This window comes from Oncorhynchus clarkii, chromosome 24 (assembly GCF_045791955.1).
Source record: "Oncorhynchus clarkii lewisi isolate Uvic-CL-2024 chromosome 24, UVic_Ocla_1.0, whole genome shotgun sequence".
Lineage (NCBI taxonomy): Eukaryota > Metazoa > Chordata > Actinopteri > Salmoniformes > Salmonidae > Oncorhynchus > Oncorhynchus clarkii.
In genome coordinates this window covers 628683-652577 of record NC_092170.1, presented here as the reverse complement: position 1 = coordinate 652577, position 23895 = coordinate 628683, and the positions used below count along the sequence as shown (strand labels likewise).

General features: G+C 45.4%; 1 protein-coding gene across 1 annotated transcript; it reads left to right on the top strand.

The window, feature by feature from the left end:
- The first annotated feature begins 21482 nt into the window (after positions 1 to 21482).
- LOC139382752 (somatostatin-1A) lies at positions 21483 to 23575 on the top strand. Its single transcript, XM_071126872.1, has 2 exons — positions 21483 to 21703; positions 23117 to 23575. Exons 1-2 carry the CDS (start codon positions 21566 to 21568, stop codon positions 23321 to 23323), a joined length of 345 nt encoding a protein of 114 aa, XP_070982973.1. The 5' UTR covers positions 21483 to 21565; the 3' UTR covers positions 23324 to 23575.
- The last annotated feature ends 320 nt before the right edge of the window (positions 23576 to 23895 follow it).

Sequence of the window (23895 nt, the reverse complement as noted above, 5' to 3'; positions counted from 1 at the left end):
ACACTGTCACGTTCTGACCTTTATTTCTGTTGTTTTGTATTTATTTAGTATGGTCAGGGCGTGAGTTGGGTGGGCAGTCTATGTTTGTTTTTCTATGTTTTGGGGCAGTTCTATGTTTTCGGCCTAGTATGGTTCTCAATCAGAGGCAGGTGTCATTAGTTGTCTCTGATTGAGAATCATACTTAGGTAGCCTGGGTTGCACTGTTTGTTTGTGGGTGATTGTCTATGTTGATGGCTTGTTTCAGCACAGGTCTCATTTTGTAGCTTCACGGTCGTATTTGGTTTATTGTTTTTGTTACTCGTTTGTATAGTGTTCAGTTTTTCTTGATTAAAGATTTGCCATGGACACTTACCACGCCGCGTATTGGTCCTCAGATCCATCTCGTCTCTCCTCTTCGGATGAAGAGGAGGACGACCGTGACAGAATCACCCACCAACAAAGGACCAAGCGGCGTGGTAGAAAACAGCGACGACAGCAGCAGCAGCAGCAACAACAACAGCGGCCGGTATCACAGGACTCCTGGACATGGGAGGAGATACTGAACGGAGAGGGACCCTGGGCACAGGCTGGGGAATATCGCCGCCCCAAAGCAGAGCTGGAGGCAGCGAAAGCTGAGCGGCGGCGATATGAGGAGGCAGCACGGCAGTGCGACAGGTACGAGAGACAGCCCCAAATTTTTTTTGGGGGGGGGCACACGAGGGGTGGAGCTAAGCCAGGTAGCAGACCTGCGCTCACTCCTCGTGCTTATTATAAGCAGCGAGATACTGGGCAGGCACCGTGTTATGCGGTTAAGCGCACGGTGTCGCCAGTACGTGCCCATAGCCCGGTGCGCTATGGGACAGCCCCCCGAGAGTGTCATGCGAGTGCGGGCATCGAGCCAGGGCGTATGGTGCCTGCTCAGCGGGTCTGGTCGCCGGTACGCAGTTTTGGCCCAGGGTATCCTGCGCCGGCTCTGCGTGCTGTGTCTCCGGGGCGCTGGGAGGGTGCAGTGCGTCCTCTGCCCGCGCTCCGCTCGTGCCGGGCGAATGTGGGAATGGAGCCGAAGGGAGAGGTGCGTGTAGTAAGCACTAGATCTCCCGTGCTTACCCACAGCCCGGTTCAACCTGTGCCTGCACTCTGGACGGTCCGGGCTAGAGTGGTTATCCAGCCTGGGGAGGTGGTGCCAAGGTTGCGCACCAGAGCTCCAGTGCTCCCCCACAGCCCGGTCCTTCAGGTGCCTCCTCCTAACCCCAAGCCTCCTGAAGGGCTCCCCAGCCTGGTGGTACCTGTGGCAGCCCCACGCACCAGGCTGTCTCTCTGTCTCCTCCCTGCAGGTGGTCCTGTCTGTCCGGCGCCGCTGCCGGAGTCTCCCGCCTGTCCGGCGCCTCTGCCGGAGCCTCCCGCCTGTCCGGCGCCTCTGCCGGAGCCTCCCGCCTGTCCGGCGCCGCCGCCGGAGCCTCCCGCCTGTCCGGCGCCTCTGCCGGAGCCTCCCGCCTGTCCGGCGCCTCTGCCGGAGCCTCCCGCCTGTCCGGCGCCTCTGCCGGAGCCTCCCGCCTGTCCGGCGCCTCTGCCGGAGCCTCCCGCCTGTCCGGCGCCTCTGCCGGAGCCTCCCGCCTGTCCGGCGCCTCTGCCGGAGCCTCCCGCCTGTCCGGCGCCTCTGCCGGAGCCTCCCGCCTGTCCGGCGCCTCTGCCGGAGTCTCCCGCCTGTCCGGCGCCTCTGCCGGAGTCTCCTGTCTGTCCGGCGCCGCTGCCGGAGTCTCCCGCCTGTCCGGCGCCTCTGCCGGAGCCTCCCGCCTGTCCGGCGCCTCTGCCGGAGCCTCCCGCCTGTCCGGCGCCGCTGCCGGAGCCTCCCGCCTGTCCGGCGCCTCTGCCGGAGCCTCCCGCCTGTCCGGCGCCTCTGCCGGAGCCTCCCGCCTGTCCGGCGCCTCTGCCGGAGCCTCCCGCCTGTCCGGCGCCTCTGCCGGAGTCTCCCGCCTGTCCGGTGCCTCTGCCGGAGTCTCCCGCCTGTCCGGCGCCTCTGCCGGAGCCTCCCGCCTGTCCGGCGCCTCTGCCGGAGCCTCCCGCCTGTCCGGCGCCTCTGCCGGAGCCCCTCTGCCCAGAGCTGCTGCCGGAGCCCCTCTGTCCCGAGCAGCTGCCTCTCTGTCCCGAGCAGCTGTCTCTCTGTCCCGAGCAGCTGTCTCTCTGTCCCGAGCAGCTGTCTCTCTGTCCCGAGCAGCTGTCTCTCTGTCCCGAGCAGCTGTCCCTCTGTCCCGAGCTGCCCCTCTGTCCAGTGGGGTCATTGAGAGGGGTGGTCATGCTGAGAAAGCCACGGAGGCGGACAATAAGGCGGACTAAGACAATGATGAGGTGGGGTCCGCGTCCTGCGCCAGAGCCGCCACCGCGGACAGACGCCCACCCAGACCCTCCCCTATAGGTCAAGGTTTTGCGGCCGGAGTCCGCACCTTTGGGGGGGGGTACTGTCACGTTCTGACCTTTATTTCTGTTGTTTTGTATTTATTTAGTATGGTCAGGGCGTGAGTTGGGTGGGCAGTCTATGTTTGTTTTTCTATGTTTTGGGGCAGTTCTATGTTTTCGGCCTAGTATGGTTCTCAATCAGAGGCAGGTGTCATTAGTTGTCTCTGATTGAGAATCATACTTAGGTAGCCTGGGTTGCACTGTTTGTTTGTGGGTGATTGTCTATGTTGATGGCTTGTTTCAGCACAGGTCTCATTTTGTAGCTTCACGGTCGTATTTGGTTTATTGTTTTTGTTACTCGTTTGTATAGTGTTCAGTTTTTCTTGATTAAAGATTTGCCATGGACACTTACCACGCCGCGTATTGGTCCTCAGATCCATCTCGTCTCTCCTCTTCGGATGAAGAGGAGGACGACCGTGACACACACACACATGCGCACATACGAAAACCATTCCACGTCATCCCATTTCTAGATGAAGTGAATAGATCATTAGCGATATGCGAATGGAAAAATTGAATGCCTTAGAGGTAGTATTTAAACGTCAATAGAGTGATTCTGAGAGCAGGTGCTCTTTTGGAGTCTTCTGATCGCTTTCACAAGGCATAGATTGAATGGCTTTGATGACGTTGCCACTTGACAGACAAACATATCAGGGAAGATGTGGCTTGTCTCTTTACTTGTCCTGCACAAGATAAGACATGGCCCACATCTAAAGGACACACACACATACGTGCGCACAAAACACAAAGCCATGCACAGATGCGCACACATACATACACGCAAATATAACACAAAGACAGAAACACACACATACACACACACACACACTCAGTAAACACTGCATAATATAATCTCAGGATATGATCTCAGGATATGATACAGCACCAGGCGTGCTGCACCGTGTCTGTATTGTGATTCTCCGAAAAAACGTGTGCGACTTTGTGCCACAGGACTCTCTAATGCACGGTGGGACAAGAACATCCCTGCTGGCCAATGAAAAGCCATAACCTTTAACATAATTCAAAGACCGCAGATTGATTTCTGTTTGAGAAAAATGTCAGAGTGTAAGCATACCCTCAGAGATTCATTTTCATTTTAATGCTGTCATTTCATTCACAATTAGTCTGCCTTTTTTTATGAGTACCCTCAGCAGCTGAGAGATTGCAGCCAGTAATATCAGATATGGCTTCTTACACTCCATTGTCTAATCTGCATTTACAAGGAGCTCTGTGAGCTTTAATGCCAAAATCTACCATTCAAACCAGCCAGACTCTGCCATTTGCCTGACCCGGTTTGGTATATATTGCAGACTGGCTTTAATATGAGATTATATAAATAGAGAGGTGCCATGAGGCTGTGTGTTTTTGAACTGCCCACTTCAACCATTTTGTTAGACTGTAGCATACTGATGTGTCTCAGGTTATATGACCACCTTCCCCATAGACATCTCCGATCCCTTCACCCTTACATCCCACAATGGCACACCAAGGGCACAGGAGGACAAGATCGATAGTTAAAGAGAGGTTTGAGAGGAATTTACAGTATATCATTTCCTCACAGAGTGGCTGTTAATGACAATAGGAATTCCCTATTGCAGCCTGTTCGGTTCGCTGTTGAGGTGTTGTTGACGGCCTATGCTCATCCTAGGGAGATGGGCCTAAGTAAGCAAGTAATTGTAGCCAAGACAGAAGAGGCCCCTAATCGGCTCATAATAATGAACGGAATGGAGCAAATAGAACGGCTTTAAACACCATGAAAACATGTGTTTGATGTATTTGATACCATTCCACCTATTCCACTCCAGTCATTACCACAAGCCCATTCTCCCCAATTAAGGTGCAACCAGCCTGCTGTGGTGGATGTACAGTACAATACACAAACACGTATCTGCACACGCGAACACACACACATGAGTTGAAACATGAACAAGCGCTTGCTTATGGTAGTCCATTGTTTTCGATGATGACTTCCACTTCTGAGTTAACAATTAATTATTTTGTGACTATACAGTCCAATCCGAGATCCACAAACTTTATTGGAGGTGTGGCATATGCAGTCTGTGTTGCCGGGGGTAGGCATGGCTGTATGTCTCCTGAGCTGTTTTTGCTGTCTCTTTGTACAACTCTCCTCCTCCCACCTCCGTACACCGCTCTGGCAGAGCTGCCGCCAGGTGGAATGGTTGGCAGCAGCATCCTCTAGGTCTGTGGTTTTGTGTTGCACTTCTTCAGCAAAGTTTTTAGCTGGTCCTTGTAGCGCTTCATCTGCCCCCCCTACAGACTGTCGGCCAAGATGTATCTTACCATACAGTGTATTCCACCTCAAGTGCTCTTGTGACATTCTAATGACATGCCTAAGCCAGCACAGTTGGTGTTGGGTGACCATGGCCTCCATAATCTTACAGTTGGTCTTAGCAAGTCTTTTTGTATGCGCCACATGGTTGCACCAGGTGATTCCCAGGATGCGCTGCAGGCATATTATGTGGAATCGCTCATGCTGCTTGTTGTGGCGACTGTAAGTGACCCAACATTCACAGCTGTAAAGAAGTGTGGTCATGCAGACGGCGACTTTGGTGTGGAGGTGGCAATCTCTGTTTTGGATGACCCTGCGTCTGAGTTTCCCGAAAGCAGCTTGTCACGTTCGTCGTATTGAGGAGACCAAGGCGCAGCGTGGTAAGCGAACATACTTATTTAATAGAAGAACGAACACTGAACAAAACTAACAAAACAACTAAACGAACCGTGAAGCAATATGGATAGTGCAGAACAGACAACTAAACATAGAACAGAACCCACAAGATACCCAAGGAATATGGCTACCTAAATATGTTCCCCAATCAGAGACAATGATAAACAGCTGCCTCTGATTGAGAATCAATCTAGGCAACCATAGACACATAAACAACCTAGACTTACAAAACCCCCTTAGAAATACAAAAACCCCTAGACAATACAAAAACTAAACAAACCACCTTCGTCATACCCTGACCTAACCAAAATAATAAAGAAAACAAAGATAACTAAGGTCAGGGACAGTACCCCCCACCCCAAAGGTACAGACTCCCGGCCGCAAACCTAACCTATATGGGAGGGTCTGGGTGGGCATCTAACTTCGGTGGCGGCTCTGGTTCTGGATGCCGCCCCCCTTCTTTACACTGAGCCCTCTGCCCTTGTAGCACTGACCCGTGGATCATCGCTGGAGGCTCTGGACTGCGGATCCTCGCCGTAGGCCCTGGGCAGGGAACCCTTGCTGCGTGGATCATCGGCGGAGGTCCTGGACTGGGAACCGTCACTGGAGACCGTTGCTGGAGACCCTGGGCTGGGGACCGTCGCTGGAGACCCCGGGCTGGGGACCGTCGCTGGAGGCCCCGGGCTGGGGACCGTCGCTGGAGGCCCCGGGCTGGGGACCGTCGCTGGAGGCCCCGGGCTGGGGACCGTCGCTGGAGGCCCCGGGCTGGGGATCGTCACTGGAGGCCCCGGGCTGGGGACCGTCGCTGGAGGCCCCGGGCTGGGGATCATCGCTGGAGGCCCCGGACTGGGGATTGTTGCTGGAGGCCCAGGACTGTGGCCCGTCGTTGGAGGTTCCGGACTGTGGCCCGTCGTTGGAGGTTCCAGTCTGTGAACTGTCGCCGGATGCTCTGGACTGGGTACTGTCGCCGGACACTCTGGACTGGGTACTGTCACGGGACGCTCTGGACTGGGTACTGTCGCCGGATGCTCTGGACTGGGTACTGTCGCCGGACGCTCTGGACTGGGTACTGTCGCCGGACGCTCTGGACTACTGAGGTGCACTGTAGCCTGGTGCGTGGTGCCGGCACTGGTGGTACCGGGCTGGGGACATGCACCTCAGGGCGAGTGCGAGGAGCAGGAACAGGGCGTACTGGACCCTGGAGGCATAATGGAGGCCTGGTGAGTGGTGCCTGCACTGGTGGTACCGGGCTGGTGACACGCACCTCAGGGCAAGTGCGGGGAGGAGGAACAGGACGAACTGGACTCTGGAGGTGCACTGAAGGCCTGGTGCGTGGTGCCGGCACTGGTGGTACTGGTCTGGTTACACACACCTCAGGGCGAATGCGGGGAGCAGGCACAGGACGTACTGGACTGTGGAGAAGCACTGGAGGTCTGGAGTGTAGAGCTGACACAACCCGTCCTGGCTGGATGTTTATTCTCGCCCTGGAAATGCAGGGCGCTGGCACAGGTCGCACTGGGCTGTGCAGACTCCATAGAGACACAGTACGCAGAGCCGATGCAGGATATCCTGGTCCAAGGAGGTAAACTGGAGACCAGGAGAGCTGAGCCGGCACCCTTCTTCCTGGCTGGATGCCCATTCTAGAATAGCACACTGGAGACACTGTGCGCTCCACCACATAACACGGTGCCTGACCAGTAACACGCTCCCCACAGTAAGCACGATGAGTTGGCTCAGGTCTCTGTCCTGACTTATGCAATCTCCTCATGTGGCCCCCTCAAAACATTTCTTGGGGCTGCCTCTCGGGCTTCCGTGCTAGCCCTGTACCCTCATATCGTCGCCGTTCATCCCGTGCTGTCTCCACCTGCCTCCATGGTAGGCGATCCTATCCTGCCAATATCTCCTCCCATGTCCAGAATCCTTTACCATCCAGTATTTTGTCCCATGTCCATGCTGTCTGCTCCATCAAACGCTGCTCCTCCTTTTCACGCTGCTTGGTCCTTTTATGGTGGGTTCTTCTGTCACGGTCATCATATGGAGGAGATCAAGGTACGGCGTGGTATGCGTACATTCTCTTTAATTAAAGAAAGAACACTGAACAAACTATCAAAACAACAAAACGAACCATGAAGCTAATATGCGTAGTGCAGACCAGGCAACTAATCGTAGAATAGAACCCACAAAATACCCAAGGAATATGGCTACCTAAATATGGTCCCCAATCAGACGACAATGAGAACCAATCTAGGCAACCATAAACATACAAAAACCCCTAGACAATACAAAAACTAAACAAACCACCCTCGTCACACCCTGATCTAACCAAAATAATAAATAAAACAATGATAACTAAGGTCAGGGCGTGACACAGCTGATGCTTGCTTAATCTTATTTTGAATTTCGAGGTCGATGCTGCAGTCCTCTGAGAGGATGCTGCCCATGTACTTGAAGGACGGAACTATTGCCAGTGATTTGTGTTCAATGTTGAAGACAGGCATGTTGGGAGGAGGGCTGGATCTCCATTGGCAGACCACCTCTGTCGTGGTGGTGTTAATAGGCAGTCCCATCCTGCTATTGACCCTCACAGCCGCACAAGGATGGACTGAAGGTCTTCCGGAGTGTGGGCCACAAGAGCACAGTCATCAGCATACTGCAGCTCAAGAACCCGCTCTGTCAAAACTTTGGTGGTTGCTTGGAAACTCCTGATGTTCAATAGGTTTCCATCCAGCCTGAAGTCCACCGCAACACAAGCTCCTTGTGGAGAAGCTGGGTGACACATAGGAGGAAGATGTTAAAGAATACCGGTGCCAGCACACACCCCTGCCTCACATTGATGCTTACGCCAAATGGCACTGACACCTGCCTTCCTATGGCCACCCGAGCCATCATCCCATCATGGAACTGGCAAAGGAAGTTGAAAAATTTGTCTGGACAGCTAAATGTGAGTAGAATGCCCCATAGTAGTACCCTGATCACAGTGTCAAAGGCCTTGGAGAGGTCGACAAAGGTCATGAAAAGGTCCTGATGTTGTTCACGGCACTTCTCCTGGAGTTGTCCTGCCATGAATATCATGTCGACCACCCTCCTGTTCTTTCTGAAGCCACATTCTGGCAGCAGTTCCTCTGATATTGTTCACCAGCCTGTGTAGCACCGCCTTGGCCAGGACATTGCCGGCAAAGCACACACACACACACACACACACACACACACACATGGGTGGATCATGTGATAATAAATGAGAGGCAAGAGAATAAGCATGGATAAGGGACTGTACATTTGTTATATTAAGGTGTACACAGAGAAGGTCTCACCTCTCTGAAATGAAAATGTAATTCTGCTACTTTTCAACCACATATTCGTAATCTCCATCACCAAACCAGTGTGTGCGTATGTGAAAACAGTGTGTTTCTGTGATCTGTAGTTAAAAAGATCAGAAGAAAGGCACAAAAAAATATATTCTCTGTGACATCACATAAAAAACAACGTGATTTTCAGAACATGCAATGAGTTTCTAGCCCAAGATAAAAAGTTATCTCTAGCTTAAACAAACAGATTTTGCTGGGGATTTTTTTTACTATGCAGAGGCGCAGACATAGATTCATTAATTAAGGTAAATATATTTCACACGACCGTCCCAGAATGCCTAAAAAAAACAATTGACCCTCCCTCTACCCAAAGTAATTGTAGATTTTCTTAGTAACACATTTTTTCCCCCTCTGAGCATGCACTTTGTATAGCCTAAGGCTTTTGATAATTTGTATTGAGACCACACTAAATAATAGGAGCATTTGATCTTGCAGGCTCAGTGGAGAATAATTTGCTGCTGCTGAGCATCAGGGACACATCTAGATATAATAAGCAACTACTGTTAAAGCACTGAGAAATATAGAAATGGAATTGATTACAAATTACATGAACCTCCCCTGGACTGAATAAAAAAATACCAAAAAATACCCAGACTGAATCTTTTAAAGCATGACCCTCCCCAAAATTCCTCCATGTACCTTGTTCCAAAAATTGCATACGGCTAATGCCAATTGATACCATTGAACATGTTAGTAACATCTTTGTCCTCTACGTGTGACAATAACACCTGAACATGATGGATAATATTTAGAATGCCTGTCAATGATTCAATCATTTTGACACGATTCTCCAAACTTCACATTTTAAATGCCTGGAGAGAAAGAAATAAGAAATACGTCAGATTAGAGTTAAAAAATATGAATAAATCCAAAACAAAGGCTAACCTGGGAATATGATAGGTACATAAACATGCATGGCCATAGAGACACACATATGGAGATGCTGTGTGTGTGTATACACAAACGGTATGCACCCACAGCAAAACCTGCACACACAGACAAACGTATGGAATGTGATAGCTGACGTTAAAGCCATATGATTCAAATCGATGTGATTATAAAACCGCTCTCCTGTGCTGCTCATGAATAACGGCTGTCAAGTTAGGAAGGCACAGAAGGAAGTCTGGCGATCCATGCGGAAGAGAAGACATACCAGTAAATTAAACACAAACAACCAGCAGTGTGTGTGTGCGTGAGAGAAGAGTAATTACATGTCAGCTGTGCTAATGGTGCATGAAGTGGCTTCTCTCTCTCTCTCTCTCTCTATCTCTGCTATTGAGGATGGCTCTGCTGCCCCAGGCTCCCCCTGTGCACAGGACCAGATGAAGACCAGGGGGATCCAAAGCCATCCCCTGATGGACGCCTGTTGCAAAGTGATCCGTAGGGCAGATTGCAGCGGGGCCAATTACCCCTGATGCAGTTAAGGGGTAGTACAGTGCATTTGTAAAGTATTCAGACCCCTTCACTTTTTTCACATTTTGTTATGTTACAGACTTATTCTAAAATGTATTAAATTGCTTTTTCCCTCATCAATCTACACACAATACCCTTTAATGATAAAAAACGTAAATATCAAATGTTTTTTAAGTATTCAGACCTTTAATACAGTACTTTGTTGAAGCACCTTTGTCAGTGATTACAGCCTCAGTCTTCTTGGGTATGACGCTACAAGCTTGGCACACCTATATTTGGGGAGTTTCTCCCATTCTTCCCTGACCAAGGCCCTTCTCCCCTAATTGCTCAGTTTGGCTGGGTGGCCAGCTCTAGGAAGAGTCTTGATGGTTCCAAACTTCTTCCTTCTTCTACAATCCTGTCTCAAATCTCTACGAACAATTCCTTTGACATCATGGCTTGGTTTTTGCTCTGAAATGCACTGTCAACTGAGTGACCTTATAAAGACAGGTGTATGCCTTTCCAAATCATGTCCAATCAATTGAATTTACCACAAATGGACTCCAATCAAGTTGGAGAAACATCTCAAGGATGATCATTGGAAACAGGAAGCACCTGAGCTCAATTTCGAGTCTCATAGCAAAGGGTCTGAATAATATGTAATATGTCTGAATACTTTCCGAATGCACCTTGCCCAATGGCCAGAGATGGCATCAAGGACTTTGGCATCCAAGCTTTAAATGAATGATTTATTCAACAACTTAAAGCACAACTAAAGAAACTTAGATAAATTGTCTTATAATCAAAACTACAGATTTTCAATCATGCTATATTGCATCTTTGTGAAAATGCAAAGATGCAGTAAACATTTTTCATCATGGGTCTGAATGATGTTAGAAATCATGTAAATGAACTCGTTGCTAATGAACAAACAAGTTATGAACCGAAAATAATTTGGGATTGGTGAGCTTTAATTGTTCCCCATTCAAACATTCAATCTTTACTTCAATATTGCATCTCTCCCAATTAAATGTAAATTACTTTTGAATTCAAGCTCTGCAATGAGGTCTCAAAACCCAGCATTTCCAATGATCTATATGCTTAGCTTCTGACTTGCAGTGGAATATGTTAGTGTTTAAGTTAAATTAAATATTGTTATCATGTAAAAAGAGGCAGTTCAGACCTCAATAGTTCTCATTTTACATTATTTTATTCATTAAGCAGATGCTTTTATTGGTGTGTTAGGAGCTGCTGCATGGCATCACACAGCAGAGTGTGTGAGCTGTCGTGTTGTGCTGCCCGCCTATGAACGGCCCCAACAGGGAACACTATGTCAGAGGGGGAGGGTAATTACTCACGCTGTCTGTCAATCACACGGAGAACGTAGGGGAGAACCGGGGCGAAAGTAACACTTCTTTTTTTTTCCTAATTACTCAGAGACGGATAGAGCTAGAGAGGCTACATTTTATGACACACAATTTATATACAGTTGAAGTCGGAACTTTACATACACCTTAGCCAAGCATATTTAAACTTAGTTTTTCACAATTCCTGACATTTAATCCTATTAAAAATTCCCTGTCTTAGATCAGTTAGGATCACCACTTTATTTAAGAATGTGAAATGTCAGAATAATAGCAGAGGATCATTTATTTAAGCTTTTATTTCTTTCATCACATTCCCAGTGGGTCAAAAGTTTACATACACTCAATTAGTATTTGATAGCATTGCCTTTAAATTGTTTAACTTGGGTCAAATGTTTCGGGTAGCCTTCGACAAGATTCCCACAATAAGTTGGGTCAATTTTGGCCCATTCCTCCTGACAGAGCTGGTATAACTGAGTCAGGTTTGTAGGCCTCCTTGCTCGTGCACAATTTTTCAGTTCTGCCCACAAATCTTCTATAGGATTGAGGTCAGGTCTTTGTGATGGCCACTCCAATACCTTGACTTTGTTGTCCTTAAGCCATTTTGTCACAACTTTGGAAGTATGCTTGGGGTCATTGTCCATTTGGAAAACCCATTTGCGACCAAGCTTCCTGACTGATGTCTTGAGATGTTGCTTCAATATCCACATAATTTTCGTAGCTCATGATGCCATCTATTTTGTGAAGTGCACCATTGCTCCTGCAGCAAAGCACCCCCACAACATGATGCTGCCCCCCCTGTGCTTCACGGTTGGGATGGTGTTCATCCTACAAAAGTTACCAGGGCAAGGCCATCTAAAGTACAGAAATGGGCAGGGATTTCCTCCAACATAAGGGACCAACTGTTAAGGTGATTTACTTTTCTTTTCTTCCCCTTTGGTTTCTGTTTTTTACTTTCTTTGCTATTTTGAGAAGAGGGGATACAGGCTGTGGGCGTGAGATTGGATGGAGGCTGACCTGTCCTCAGTGACAAACCTATCATTCAATTGTCTTTTTTGCTTTTTGCTTCCTCATGGGATGAAACTGTAGGCTATGTAATGACATAATGTTGTGTTGAGTTTAAATGTATTTGGCCAAAGTGTATGTATTCTTCAGACTTCAACTGTATATTCATGTGGAAATGGTATTTGCTATTGGCCACTGTCTGAAACTGTCCGCCTGTTTTGGCCTTCCATGGTGACATCACCAGGCAGTAAATTTGTTAATAGACCAATAAGAAAGCAAAATCCTTCCTCGAGAAATTACTCTTTGCTGAATAGCTATTTTAGTTTATTTTTAATTGAAAACAATCACAGTAAGGTACTTCATTGTTACTCAGAATTTATTTGATTTTAATAATGGCTGCATTGGATCTTTAAAGTGGGTACAGGCTCACTGGAAGTTTCAAAATAGTTTTTGCTCATAGACCTGAAATTTGCTCAGTGCCTAAAATTTTTTAAGGAGCATTGGTGAAAAATTGCTTTCTTTGCTGCTATAAATCAAGCTAATATAATTTTACTTCGAATAGGGTGTAAAAGACAAAGATGAGCCATCATTCAGCAGGCATAGGCAGAATTCTGGGACATGATTTACTCCCATTAATCTTGACAGCACCAAGCACGTCACTCAAGAATGTTCCCAGAACATATGCATAACGGCATTATTTTTTACAGAATGTTCAGTTTCGGTTTGTTATTATTTTCATCCGAAGACGTTCATATGTGCTGGCATATGATATGTGGATCAATTGGAAGTGGATAAGCTGGTGGCTAAGGTTCTTAGATGCCTCATTCAGGTTTGACCATATCCTGTCCCAATCAGATGTAAATCCCATCTACTGCAACTTTTTCTAACATGCACTCTCCACGTGTATTTTCTTGTATTTCTTCCCTATAATTGAATCATATACTGTATGTCTGCTACTAGCCCTCTTGAGCTTCTAGTAGGGACCTATCGAGCCTGCCATTGGGTGTTCTGGTCAGGGGAAATTCCACAGCACACTGCTTTATTATTGACCTTAACTGCAGATACAGAAAGCTTGAGGATCCTGGCAAGGAATATTAATCTCTAAAGTGTGCATGTCAGCAGTATTTTTTTTAAGACAGAGTACTTTCAGTACAGAGCAAAAACGGTCATGATGATGCAATCTGCACCGTATGATGCAAAACACATCATCATTACAGTTTTTGATATGTACTGAGTTTGGACTATCTTGAAAACTTGACTGGTGACATGCACACTTTTTTTGGCATTGTATTAATAGTGGACTAATGAACAAGAAAATAAAATATCATTTTTGAGTAAACCATCCCTTTAATGTCCTGAAATGTGGGGAAGCCAGTCTCATTATTAATGTGCATCAAAACATAAATGCCCTTTGAAGACCAACAGGTCTGTGTGAAAGGATGTACACCCACCAATAAATGGAAATTGTTCCACATTGAGACAATTGCTGGAATTTTGTTTGATGACCTTTTCCACCCTCTTGCATACAGTCAAGGAGATCAGAACTATTCCCAAACCCTGCAAACATTAAATGTTCTAGTCTATGTGGTTCAAATGCAGATTAAATAGCACTCCATGGTGCACCCCATTGACGGTTCATCCACACTAGTAAAGCTCTTATTTGAAAAGCCCAGTATATTTTTTTTGATTCGGATCAGCAAATCCGCAACATGAGTGGTGAGTTTAAATGTAACATGCTGCAGATTGGTGAGTTTAAATGTAACATGCTGCAGATTGGTGAGTTTAAATGTAACATGCTGCAGATTGGTGAGTTTAAATGTAACATGCTGCAGATTGGTGAGTTTAAATGTAACATGCTGCAGATTGGTGAGTTTAAATGTAACATGCTGCAGATTGGTGAGTTTAAATGTAACATGCTGCAGATTGGTGAGTTTAAATGTAACATGCTGCAGATTGGTGAGTTTAAATGTAACATGCTGCAGATTGGTGAGTTTAATCGTAGCCTGCTTTCCATCCCATATTCATTTAGAGAGAGTTAAATGTACTTCCTTTATAAATGTTGTAGGTGGCGACATAGAGATCATAAATAATTAAAGGTTAATCCAGGGCAAGATACTAACTTTACCCTGTAACAATATAGTGAGATTAGACGACCTCTGCAAATCCTCCTTAATTTTCAGCAACAGGCTCCAGAAGTTGTCTTTAACAATTTTCTGAAAAGCAGGATGCAGAGACATCACTGATGAGGCACCGGCTGTGCATCCTATCACTCTCTTGAACCACCTATCATGCTTCTGAGTTTATCACAGTCTGTCTGTCTGTCCATCCATCTGTGATGATGTATGCATATACAGTGTCTTCGGAAAGTATTCAGACCCCTTAACTTTTTCAACATTTTGTTATGTAACAGCCTTATTATAAAATGTATTAAATAAAGAATCCTCAGCAATCTACACACTATAACCCATTATGACAAAGCGAAAACAGGTTTATAGAAATGTTTGTAAATGTATTACAAATAAAAAACAGAAATACCTTATTTACATATTATTCAGACCCTTTGCTATAACACTCGAAATTGAGCTCAGGTGCATCCTGTTTGCATTGATCATCTTTGAGATGTTTCAACAACTTGGAGTCCACCTGTGGTAAATTTAATTGATTTGACATTATTTGGAAAGGCATACACCTGTCTATTTAAGGTCCCACAAGTTGACAGTGCATACCAGAGCAAAAATAAAGACATGGGGTAGAAGGAATTGTCCGCAGAACGCTGAAACAGGATCCTGCGAGGCACAAATTTCGGGAAGGGTACCAAAACATTTCTGTAGCATTGAAGGTCCCCAAGAACACAGTGGGCTCCACCATTCTTCAATGGAAGAAGTTTAGAACCACCAAGACTCTTCCTAGAGCTGGCCGCTCAGCCAAAGTGAACAATCGGGGAAGAAAGGTCTTGGTCAGGGATGTGCCCAGATTAAGCTACAGACATCTGTTTTTTTGTATGGGCTTCGTCGGCTTTCCACGTCTGCGTTGGAGTTGTTAGCCCATGAGACATACCGAAAATCAGTTTTCTCACGAAAATGTCAGTAGCGTTCAAACTGTTTTGGCTACAAACAAATTTGACCTCATTGTGGAAAGGAAAGATTCTCATGATGCTATACTTCCACAAGCGTCACGCGACGCTTGTCGAAGTTTTGTACCATCAAAAATAATTAAAAGAATAGCTTTCTTATATCTCCCAGATATACACTCTAGAACCCATTGAAGAACCATTTTTGGTTCCAGGTAGAACTCTTTTGGGTTTTGGGTTAGCCCTCTGTGGAAAGGGTTCTACATTGTCACGGATCCTCCCGGTACTGCTGCTCATTCTGTTCACCAGTTCCGGAGGTCTACGTCACCGGCTTTCTAGGCTTCACTGAAAGGGAATCATTATCATCAACCCCGGACTCTCTTGTCTGATTACACACTCCTGGTTCCCATTCTCCTGATTAGTATGTTATATACGTGCCCTCTGTTCCCTCTGTCTTTGTCAGTTATTGTTCCCATGTCCGTTGGTCATGTGAGTACCTATGCGTTGGTGCAGCTGTTATGTATATATTGTATATTACGTGTATCGTCCTGTGTCGTTCAACAAGCTTTTGTTTGGATACAGCCCAGTTTTTGTACACGTGTTTGTTTTGGGTGTATTAAAACCCCCTATTATGTATTACTGCGCATGTATCCAAATCCTTTATTCCAGCGTGACATACATGGAACTCAAAATGGTTATACCTGGAACCAAAATTGGTTCCAGCCAAAGAACCCTTTTAGGTTCTAGATAGCACATTTTCTTCTAAGAGTGTAGGACAGACACTTCAAAACCTTATTCCTTATGATTTCCTTTTTTACTTTCTTTTTTGCCATTTATAAATGTGTTATTCAATGCATTCCTATGGCTGTACTATTCATTTTAAAGGCCAAAGTAAATATGTTTTTTTATATACCTAAAGGGGTTCTAAAATGATCCAAAAAATCTGTCTTCTCATAAAACGCCTGTAGCGTTCGAACTGTTTTGGCTAAATCAAAAAGATAAAAGATGGACCATCTTAAAACAATTCCATAGGTTAGCTTCGTAGAACCCCCCAGATACTTCTGCCCAAATGTGCAAAGAGTCTAGTGGACCAATGTGTTAAACTTGGCCTTCATTAGCCAACACAGAGAGACGGGAGAAACTCCCACAACACCATCCCCCTAACCCTATATACTACAAGAACAGAGCCAAACCTCACACTCGTGTGATTCGATAAAATATATATATATATATATTTTTGTTTGCTTACAATAAAGCTCAGTATTTGTATTATTTACTTTATATATTATTTTTTGCTCATCTTTATCAAGGAATCCAACCATTCCGGATCCCACTGTAAATACTGTAAATACTATATACTTCCTTCTATCTATTTATCCATCCATTCATTCATCCTACCATCTTATCTCTGTAGCTTTTCGTCACACATGTACAGATTCATAATAATAATTCATTAATAATTTAAAAATGACTATAAGGGGTGCGTAACTGGTGGCAGGGAAGTCAAACGCAGGAGAGCAGAACTTGGTAAATAGCCGGAGCATAACTACCAGCATACAAAAACAACAAACACCTAGGCACAAAACCTGTGTCGCACCAGTCACACAATGCACACGTACTTACAATAAACAATTCCCGACAAGGACATTTGGGAAACAGAGGGAACATATACAACATGTAATTAGGGAATTGAAACCAGGTGAATGTGAAAACAAGACAAAACAAATGAAACATGAAAAATGGATCGCGATTGCTAGAAGACCGGTGACGTCGACTGCCGAACACTGCACAAACAAGGAGAGGAATCCGACTTCGGGAGAAGTTGTGACAGTATCCCCCCCTTGACGCGCGGCTCCAGCAGCGTGCCGACACCGGCCTCGGGGACGACCCGGAGGGCGAGGTGCAGGGCGATCCGGATGGAGACGGTGGAAATCCTGCAGCATGGAAGGGTCCAACACGTCCTCCTCCGGAACCCAGCATCTCTCCTCCGGACCGTACCCCTCCCAGTCCACGAGGTACTGAAGGCCCTTCACCCGACGTCTCGAATCCAGGATGGATTGAACAGAGTATGCCGGGGCCCCCTCGATGTCCAGAGGGGGCAGAGGAACCTCCCGCACCTCAGCTTCCTGGAGTGGGCCAGCCACCACCGGCCTGAGGAGAGACACATGGAACGAGGGGTTAATGCGGTAATCGGGGGGAAGCTGTAACCTATAACATACCTCGTTCACTCTGGACACTGGGGAAGGGGGCGGGCTCTGCATGACGAGGTACTCATAATGCCCTGGAGGTGGTACTAAACGCCATCTTTCACTTGTTTCCCTCACCTGAATAAGCACCAGGTGGTATGCGCTCCTGAGATCCAGTTTTGTAAAGAAGCGCTGACTCAATCGCCGTGGCGATAAGAGGTAGCGGGTAACTGCACCTCACCGTGATTTGATTGAGACCTTGATAATCAATGCACGGGCGCAAACCGCCATCCTTCTTTTTCACAAAAAAGAAACTTGAGGAGACGGGTGAAGTGGATGACCGAATGTACCCCCGACTCAGGGATTCGGAGACATATGTCTCCATAGCCACCGTCTCCGCTTGCGACAGGGGATACACGTGACTCCTGGGAAGTGAGGCGTCTACCAGGAGATTTATCGCACAATCCCCCCATCGATGGAGTGGTAATTGAGTCGCCTTCTTTTTAGCCACAGGGATAATGGGGATCATTAGACTAAGAGCGAGTGCTCTGTCAATAAAATTCCCAGCTGCGCCTGAATCGACGAGCGCCTTATGCTGGGAATGCGGGGAAATATTAGGAAAACAAACAGTTGGACAACAGAGGACTCTGGATGAGAGTGGTGCAGACTCACCTGGGGTGACGCCAGAGTGCCCTGCCTGCTGCCTCGACTCCCAGAGGGACCAACCCGGCACCGACCGGCAGTGTGTCCTCTGGGCCACAGATGGTGCACGAACTGGAACCCACTCCGGTCTTCCTATGCACCGCCCCCTCCCAGCTCCATAGGTTCAGGAGAGGGGGTGCGAGGGGATGGAACCACCAGACCCCGATCTGAACGTCCAACAGGGTAGCCAACAGGTTGTTTAGCCGGATGGACAGGTCCACCAGCTGATCCAACATGAGGGTCTGCAGGCCAACTCCCGACAGACGTCCTCACGCAGACTGCAACGGTAGTGGTCGATCAGGGCCCTGTCGTTCCATCCCGCGCTGGCAGCCAGGGTCCTAAACTCTAGGGCAAACTCCTGGACGCTCCTCGTCTCCTGCCTCAGCTGGAAGATGCGCTCACCAGCCACTCTACCCTCGGGCGGGTGGTCAAAGACTGCCCGGAAACGGTGGGTGAACTCTGTGAAGTCCTCCAATGCCGCATCTCCTTCTCCCCACACGGCATTGGCCCACTCCAGAGCTCATTTTCCTCATTAAAATGCAAATCAATTTATAACATTTTTGACATGTGTTTTTCTGGATTTTTTGTTGTTGTTATTCTGTCTCTCACTGTTCAAATAAACCTTCCATTAAAATTATAGACTGATAATTTTTTTGTCAGTGGGCAGACGTACAAAATCAGCAGGGGATCAAATACTTTTTCCCCTCACTGTACATGCCATCTTCAATACCGGAGATGAATTACGAAGTGCGGGCCTTAATTCACACGCGCCACAAGAGTAGTGTCCTAATGAGGGACACCTTGAAAAACTACTTTTCAAAAAACAAGCCTGAAACCCTTTCTAAAGACTGTTGACATCTAGTGGAAGCCATGGGAACTACAATCTGGGAAGGGTTCTTTTGAATATCTCATAGACTAGCATTAAAATGGCCTGTAAAATTTTTTTACGGATGGATTCTCCTCGGGTTTCCGCCTGCCCTATAAGTTCTGTTTTACTCACAGACATTATTTTAACAGTTATTTTAACAGAGTGTTTTCTATCTAATGCTACTATCAATTGGTATTATATTCTTACCCTAGCCTCTGGGCCTGATTAACAGGCAGGTTACTTTGGGCTCCTCAGTCATTCGAACTTCCGAATACTGCCCCCTAGCCTTAAGAAGGAAGGAAGTGCAGCGCTTTATTATGGACAGACTTCTTCCCATCTTAGCTACTGTTGCATCGACATGTTTTGACCATGACAGTTTACATTCTAGGGTTACTCCAAGGTTACTCCAAGCATTTTTTTTGCTCAATTTCCACATGATTCATTACTAGATTTAGTTGAGGTTGTGGGTTTTGTACCAAAAACAATGCTATCATCAAATTCTCTCAGCCAATCATCTGTCATTTGTATAAGTGCCGTACATGGAAAAAAATGTCCTTCCCTATCAGTACACTGAAAGTATGTTAGTTTACTGTAAAATTGCATTGTATCTGGTTAAAAACTATTTCTTCCCAAAGTTTACTAAGGGTTAGTCGGCTATTTGAGCTAGTAAAGGGGGCTTTACTATTCTTGGGTAGTGGAATTACTTTTGCTTCCCTCCAGACCTGAGGGAACACACTTTCTTGTAGGCTTGAATTGCAGATATGGCAAATAGCAGTGGCAATATCGTCCGCTATTCTCAGTAATTTTCCATCCAGGTTGTCAGACCCAGGTGGCTTGCCATTGTTGATAGACAGGTTTTAAAACCTCTTCCACACTCACTTTACGAAACTCAAAATGACAATGCTTGTCTTTCATAATTTGGTCAGATATACTTGGATGTGTAGTGTCTGCATTTGTTGCTGGCGTAATTGACGTAGCTATGTACTGTACATACAAGTAGGGATAATGTGGCTTGTGTGTGTGTGTGTGTGTGTGTGTGTGTGCGCGCGCGCGCGCGTGTGTTTGTGCGTGGCGTCAGTGTGTATGTGGGCGAATGTTGTGTGTGTGTGTTGGGGAATCAATGTAAGTATGTGTGAGTGTGTGGGTGTAATCCACCGTGTGTGCATAGAGTCAGTGCAAGATATTTAGTGCAAAAAGGGTCAATGCGGGTAGTCTCGATAACTATTTGAATAGCTATAGCAGTCTTCTTTAGAAGTCTTATTACAATGGCTTAGAAGGTAAACGCTATAAACAGAGACTATTGCGCACTTACGACTCTACATATGCAGGCAAGAAATTGGGAAGCTCATAAGGCTGGAAAGCAAATATAACACCAGGATTTGGTCTAATTAAGTCTTTGTATATGTAGGCCACAAAATTACAAACAGTGGTGACAGTATGTGACTATCAAAAGGGATATTTCGTTTGAAAGCATGTGCACTACAATGTTAATTTCTGGAAGTTAATGGGATAGTAGGCTATTCTGAGTATTCCACTGGGATTCAGAACTCTTCCACGAAACTCACTCCACATCCATTGCAGGTCAACATGAGTTTTTTTCTTGTGTGTGCCCGAAGAATGAATGAAATGAAGAAGAATTACGTCCATTTTCAAATAAAAGTGCCCCTTTATAATAATACAAAAAACTACAGGATTAAGTGAATTCCATTTGCTGCTTCACTTGCTTTATTCCAATGTAGACATATTTGTCTCATCATACTGATATTTTGTTCGATAATAATGGAATTGTTGTAAATGCAAAAGGATCATTGCAGGCATGCGCAATGACGTGAAGTAGCGAGCGAAAATACCCATATGAGAAGTGTTTTGAATGAGTTTAAGAGTCCTCTAAATTGGAAAAAATATACTGTATGTCCTATATGTAGAAACAATATGTTAGATATTTCCAACAGCTGTATTTATGAAGAATAATAACAGTTCAGGCATAAGTGACGTTCAGACTCATCATGAAATCCTATAGTCATTAAAGTGGAGGCCAGTTTGACACATTGTAGCCTATTCATGATGTATGTGTTGTTGATTTTCCATTACAGGGCCTTGAGTTCATTTCATTGGGCGAAAAAAAATAAACGAACTTGTTGAAATTCAATAAGATCCACACGGAGTGAAAGTCTCTACCAAGTAAACCCTATTTCACTAATCGGGCGATATTCAATAAATGAAAGGATCTTGAATTCCCTTTTCTCGAAGGATGCGCACGACTCTCTAATCGTTGGAAACGTTGTCACTTGGAATCATCACTCAAACGTTACGCGCCAGAAGGAAACCCCCCTTACCACCTGACCACAGACGAACCGTTTAAAAGACGGGTTCGGAGGGGGCACTAGAACAACAGAAGGAGCAGCATAACCCGAAGAGAACACCATCTCGACTATCTTCTGCCCAATTGAACCGCCTTCATCCATCCTCTGCCACCCCGATACACAAAAGAAGATGCTCTCGACGCGTGTCCAGTGCGCCCTAGCGCTGCTTTCCCTAGCCTTGGCCATCAGCAGTGTCTCTGCCGCTCCATCCGATGCCAAACTTCGCCAGCTTCTTCAACGGTCACTCATGGCACCTGCAGGCAAACAGGTAAATACCTTCAATCAGACTTTAATTATAAGTTTTCGTTCTTCGCCAGCTACTGTGGCCATAGTATCCTATTTTTCAGAGCTGGTGGTACAGCTGCAAACTACATTTTAAGTAGATTTACTTCCAGAGTATAGAGATTATACATTATACAGATTTAAGGTTAAACAGTGTGTTGCCATACATTTATCCCTGCGGTTTTACTTGCAGGTGCATGTGGAAATTAATCGATCTAATTAGCAAGATGCAGCATGATGCGCATTTTCATGGTGCGGAAGCGACCACGAAATTACGTATTTGTATTTGTACAAATATTTGGGGTCCAGCAAAATTAAGCCAGTTATACAATTAAAAATACATTTCACAACATATTCCATAACATATTAAGTGTGTTCCCACATATAGACAACACAAAATCCATGTGTATGTGTGTGTATACGTTATCATGTATGTGTGTATGCGTGTCTGTGCCTGTGTCTCTCTTCATAGCCCCTGCTGTTCCATAAGGTGTAGTTTAATCCGTTTTTAAATCTGATTTTACTGCTTGCATGAGTTTTTTGATGTGAAATAGGGTTCCATGTAGTCATTGCTCTAAGTAGCCGTAGCTCTATGTGGGACTGTGCGCCTCCCATAGTTTGTTCTAGACTTGGGGATTATGAAAATACCACTGGTGGCATGTCTTGTGGAGTATGCATGGGTGCCTGAGCTGTGTGCTACTAGTTTAAACAGACAGCTCGGTGCATTCAACATATCAATACTTCTCGTAAATAGAAGTAGTGATGAAATCAATCTATCCTCTAAATTGAGCCATGAAAGATTGACATGCATATTATTAAGTGCCGAGGAATGTGGAAAGACTGCTATCAGAGCAACTAACGAAATGTAAATGTGAATTGTTCTATATTTTAAATCAACCTTTAAAATGAAAATGTATCAAATAAAAACGAAAGATGTCTCTGGAATTTGGGGTCTGCTGTAGGTAGTTGTCAATTACAAACACAACTTGACAAGAATAGTTAAAACATACAGTGGAATGGGTTTTAATGTTAATGTTTATTAATGAAACGTCTTCTTCAAAGAAAATGAAACACATGTTGGAATTAAAAAGTTGTTTTACATCTCAGTTTAAGTGATCGGTTCATGCGTAACAGCGTAGGAAAGGTAATTTTAAAGATTTGCAGCCATCTTAAATAAATATAAATAATGCAGATCAAATAGCCTACATATATTTTAGCAATGTGAGGGAAGAGAAAACAACATTCAAACACTGATTTCCTTCCTAAATGGGTAGGCTACATTTTATTAAGGCGTGTTGATTTGTTTCTATTTCAATGGATCCTGTTGCTAAAATGTGTATTTTTCAGTCTCCACAAAAGAGAAGAAATAAAAATGTTATGTTATTTTATCTATTTTCAGGAGCTTTCCAGGTATACACTTGCAGAGCTGCTCTCAGAGCTTGCACTAGCAGAGAACGAGGCGATTGAGTCAGATGACCTGTCTCGTGGCGTGGAGCAGGAGGATGTGCGTCTCGAGCTGGAGCGTGCAGCTGGCCCAGTACTGGCGCCGCGTGAACGCAAGGCTGGATGCAAGAACTTCTTCTGGAAAACCTTTACATCATGTTAATTAATCTACAACTGGGCCTTTACTGCGTATACTACATCGCATCTCTTTAGTTTCAATATAAAAATGTTATGTTATTTTTTGCGCCATGGCTTAACCCGCCAATCCCAAAAAATGTAAATAAAAATTATTATAACTTTAACAACAATCATGCTGATGTCTTTATCGATCATTTTGATTTTTTCCGAAATAACACATGAACGAATGTTCTAGAGATTGTATGCAATTCTGCTTTCGACTGTGCTTTATGTATTCTGGCAGATACACTATTTTTAATTGTTTGTTTGAATAAAATCTGTGTTTCAGAACCAATGTGTTGATTCATATATTGTTATCTTGCTCCTCCTCACAAATGGGTTGTTTTATTTGAGAATGGCTATTATAGGCTTATCCTATAGGATGTTAGCACTTGTTTCCAGGATAAGCACAGTTCTTTCCTCCATTTGGAGTGATGCTATGAATGCTTTTGCTACAGGGTCTAGTTTTATTTTAGGCGGTAAATCCATTGTTAGACAAAGAGACTTTGTTGTGGTGGCCATAAAAATATATAATTTATGAAGGGTAGGCATAATGTA

Bases quoted from the DNA above. Each gene is read 5' to 3' on its own strand.
- LOC139382752 (XM_071126872.1), top strand. From the start codon at position 21,566: ATGCTCTCGACGCGTGTCCAGTGCGCCCTAGCGCTGCTTTCCCTAGCC. The intron at 21,704-23,116 runs GTAAATACCTTC...ATCTATTTTCAG, and splicing joins TGGCACCTGCAGGCAAACAG to GAGCTTTCCAGGTATACACT.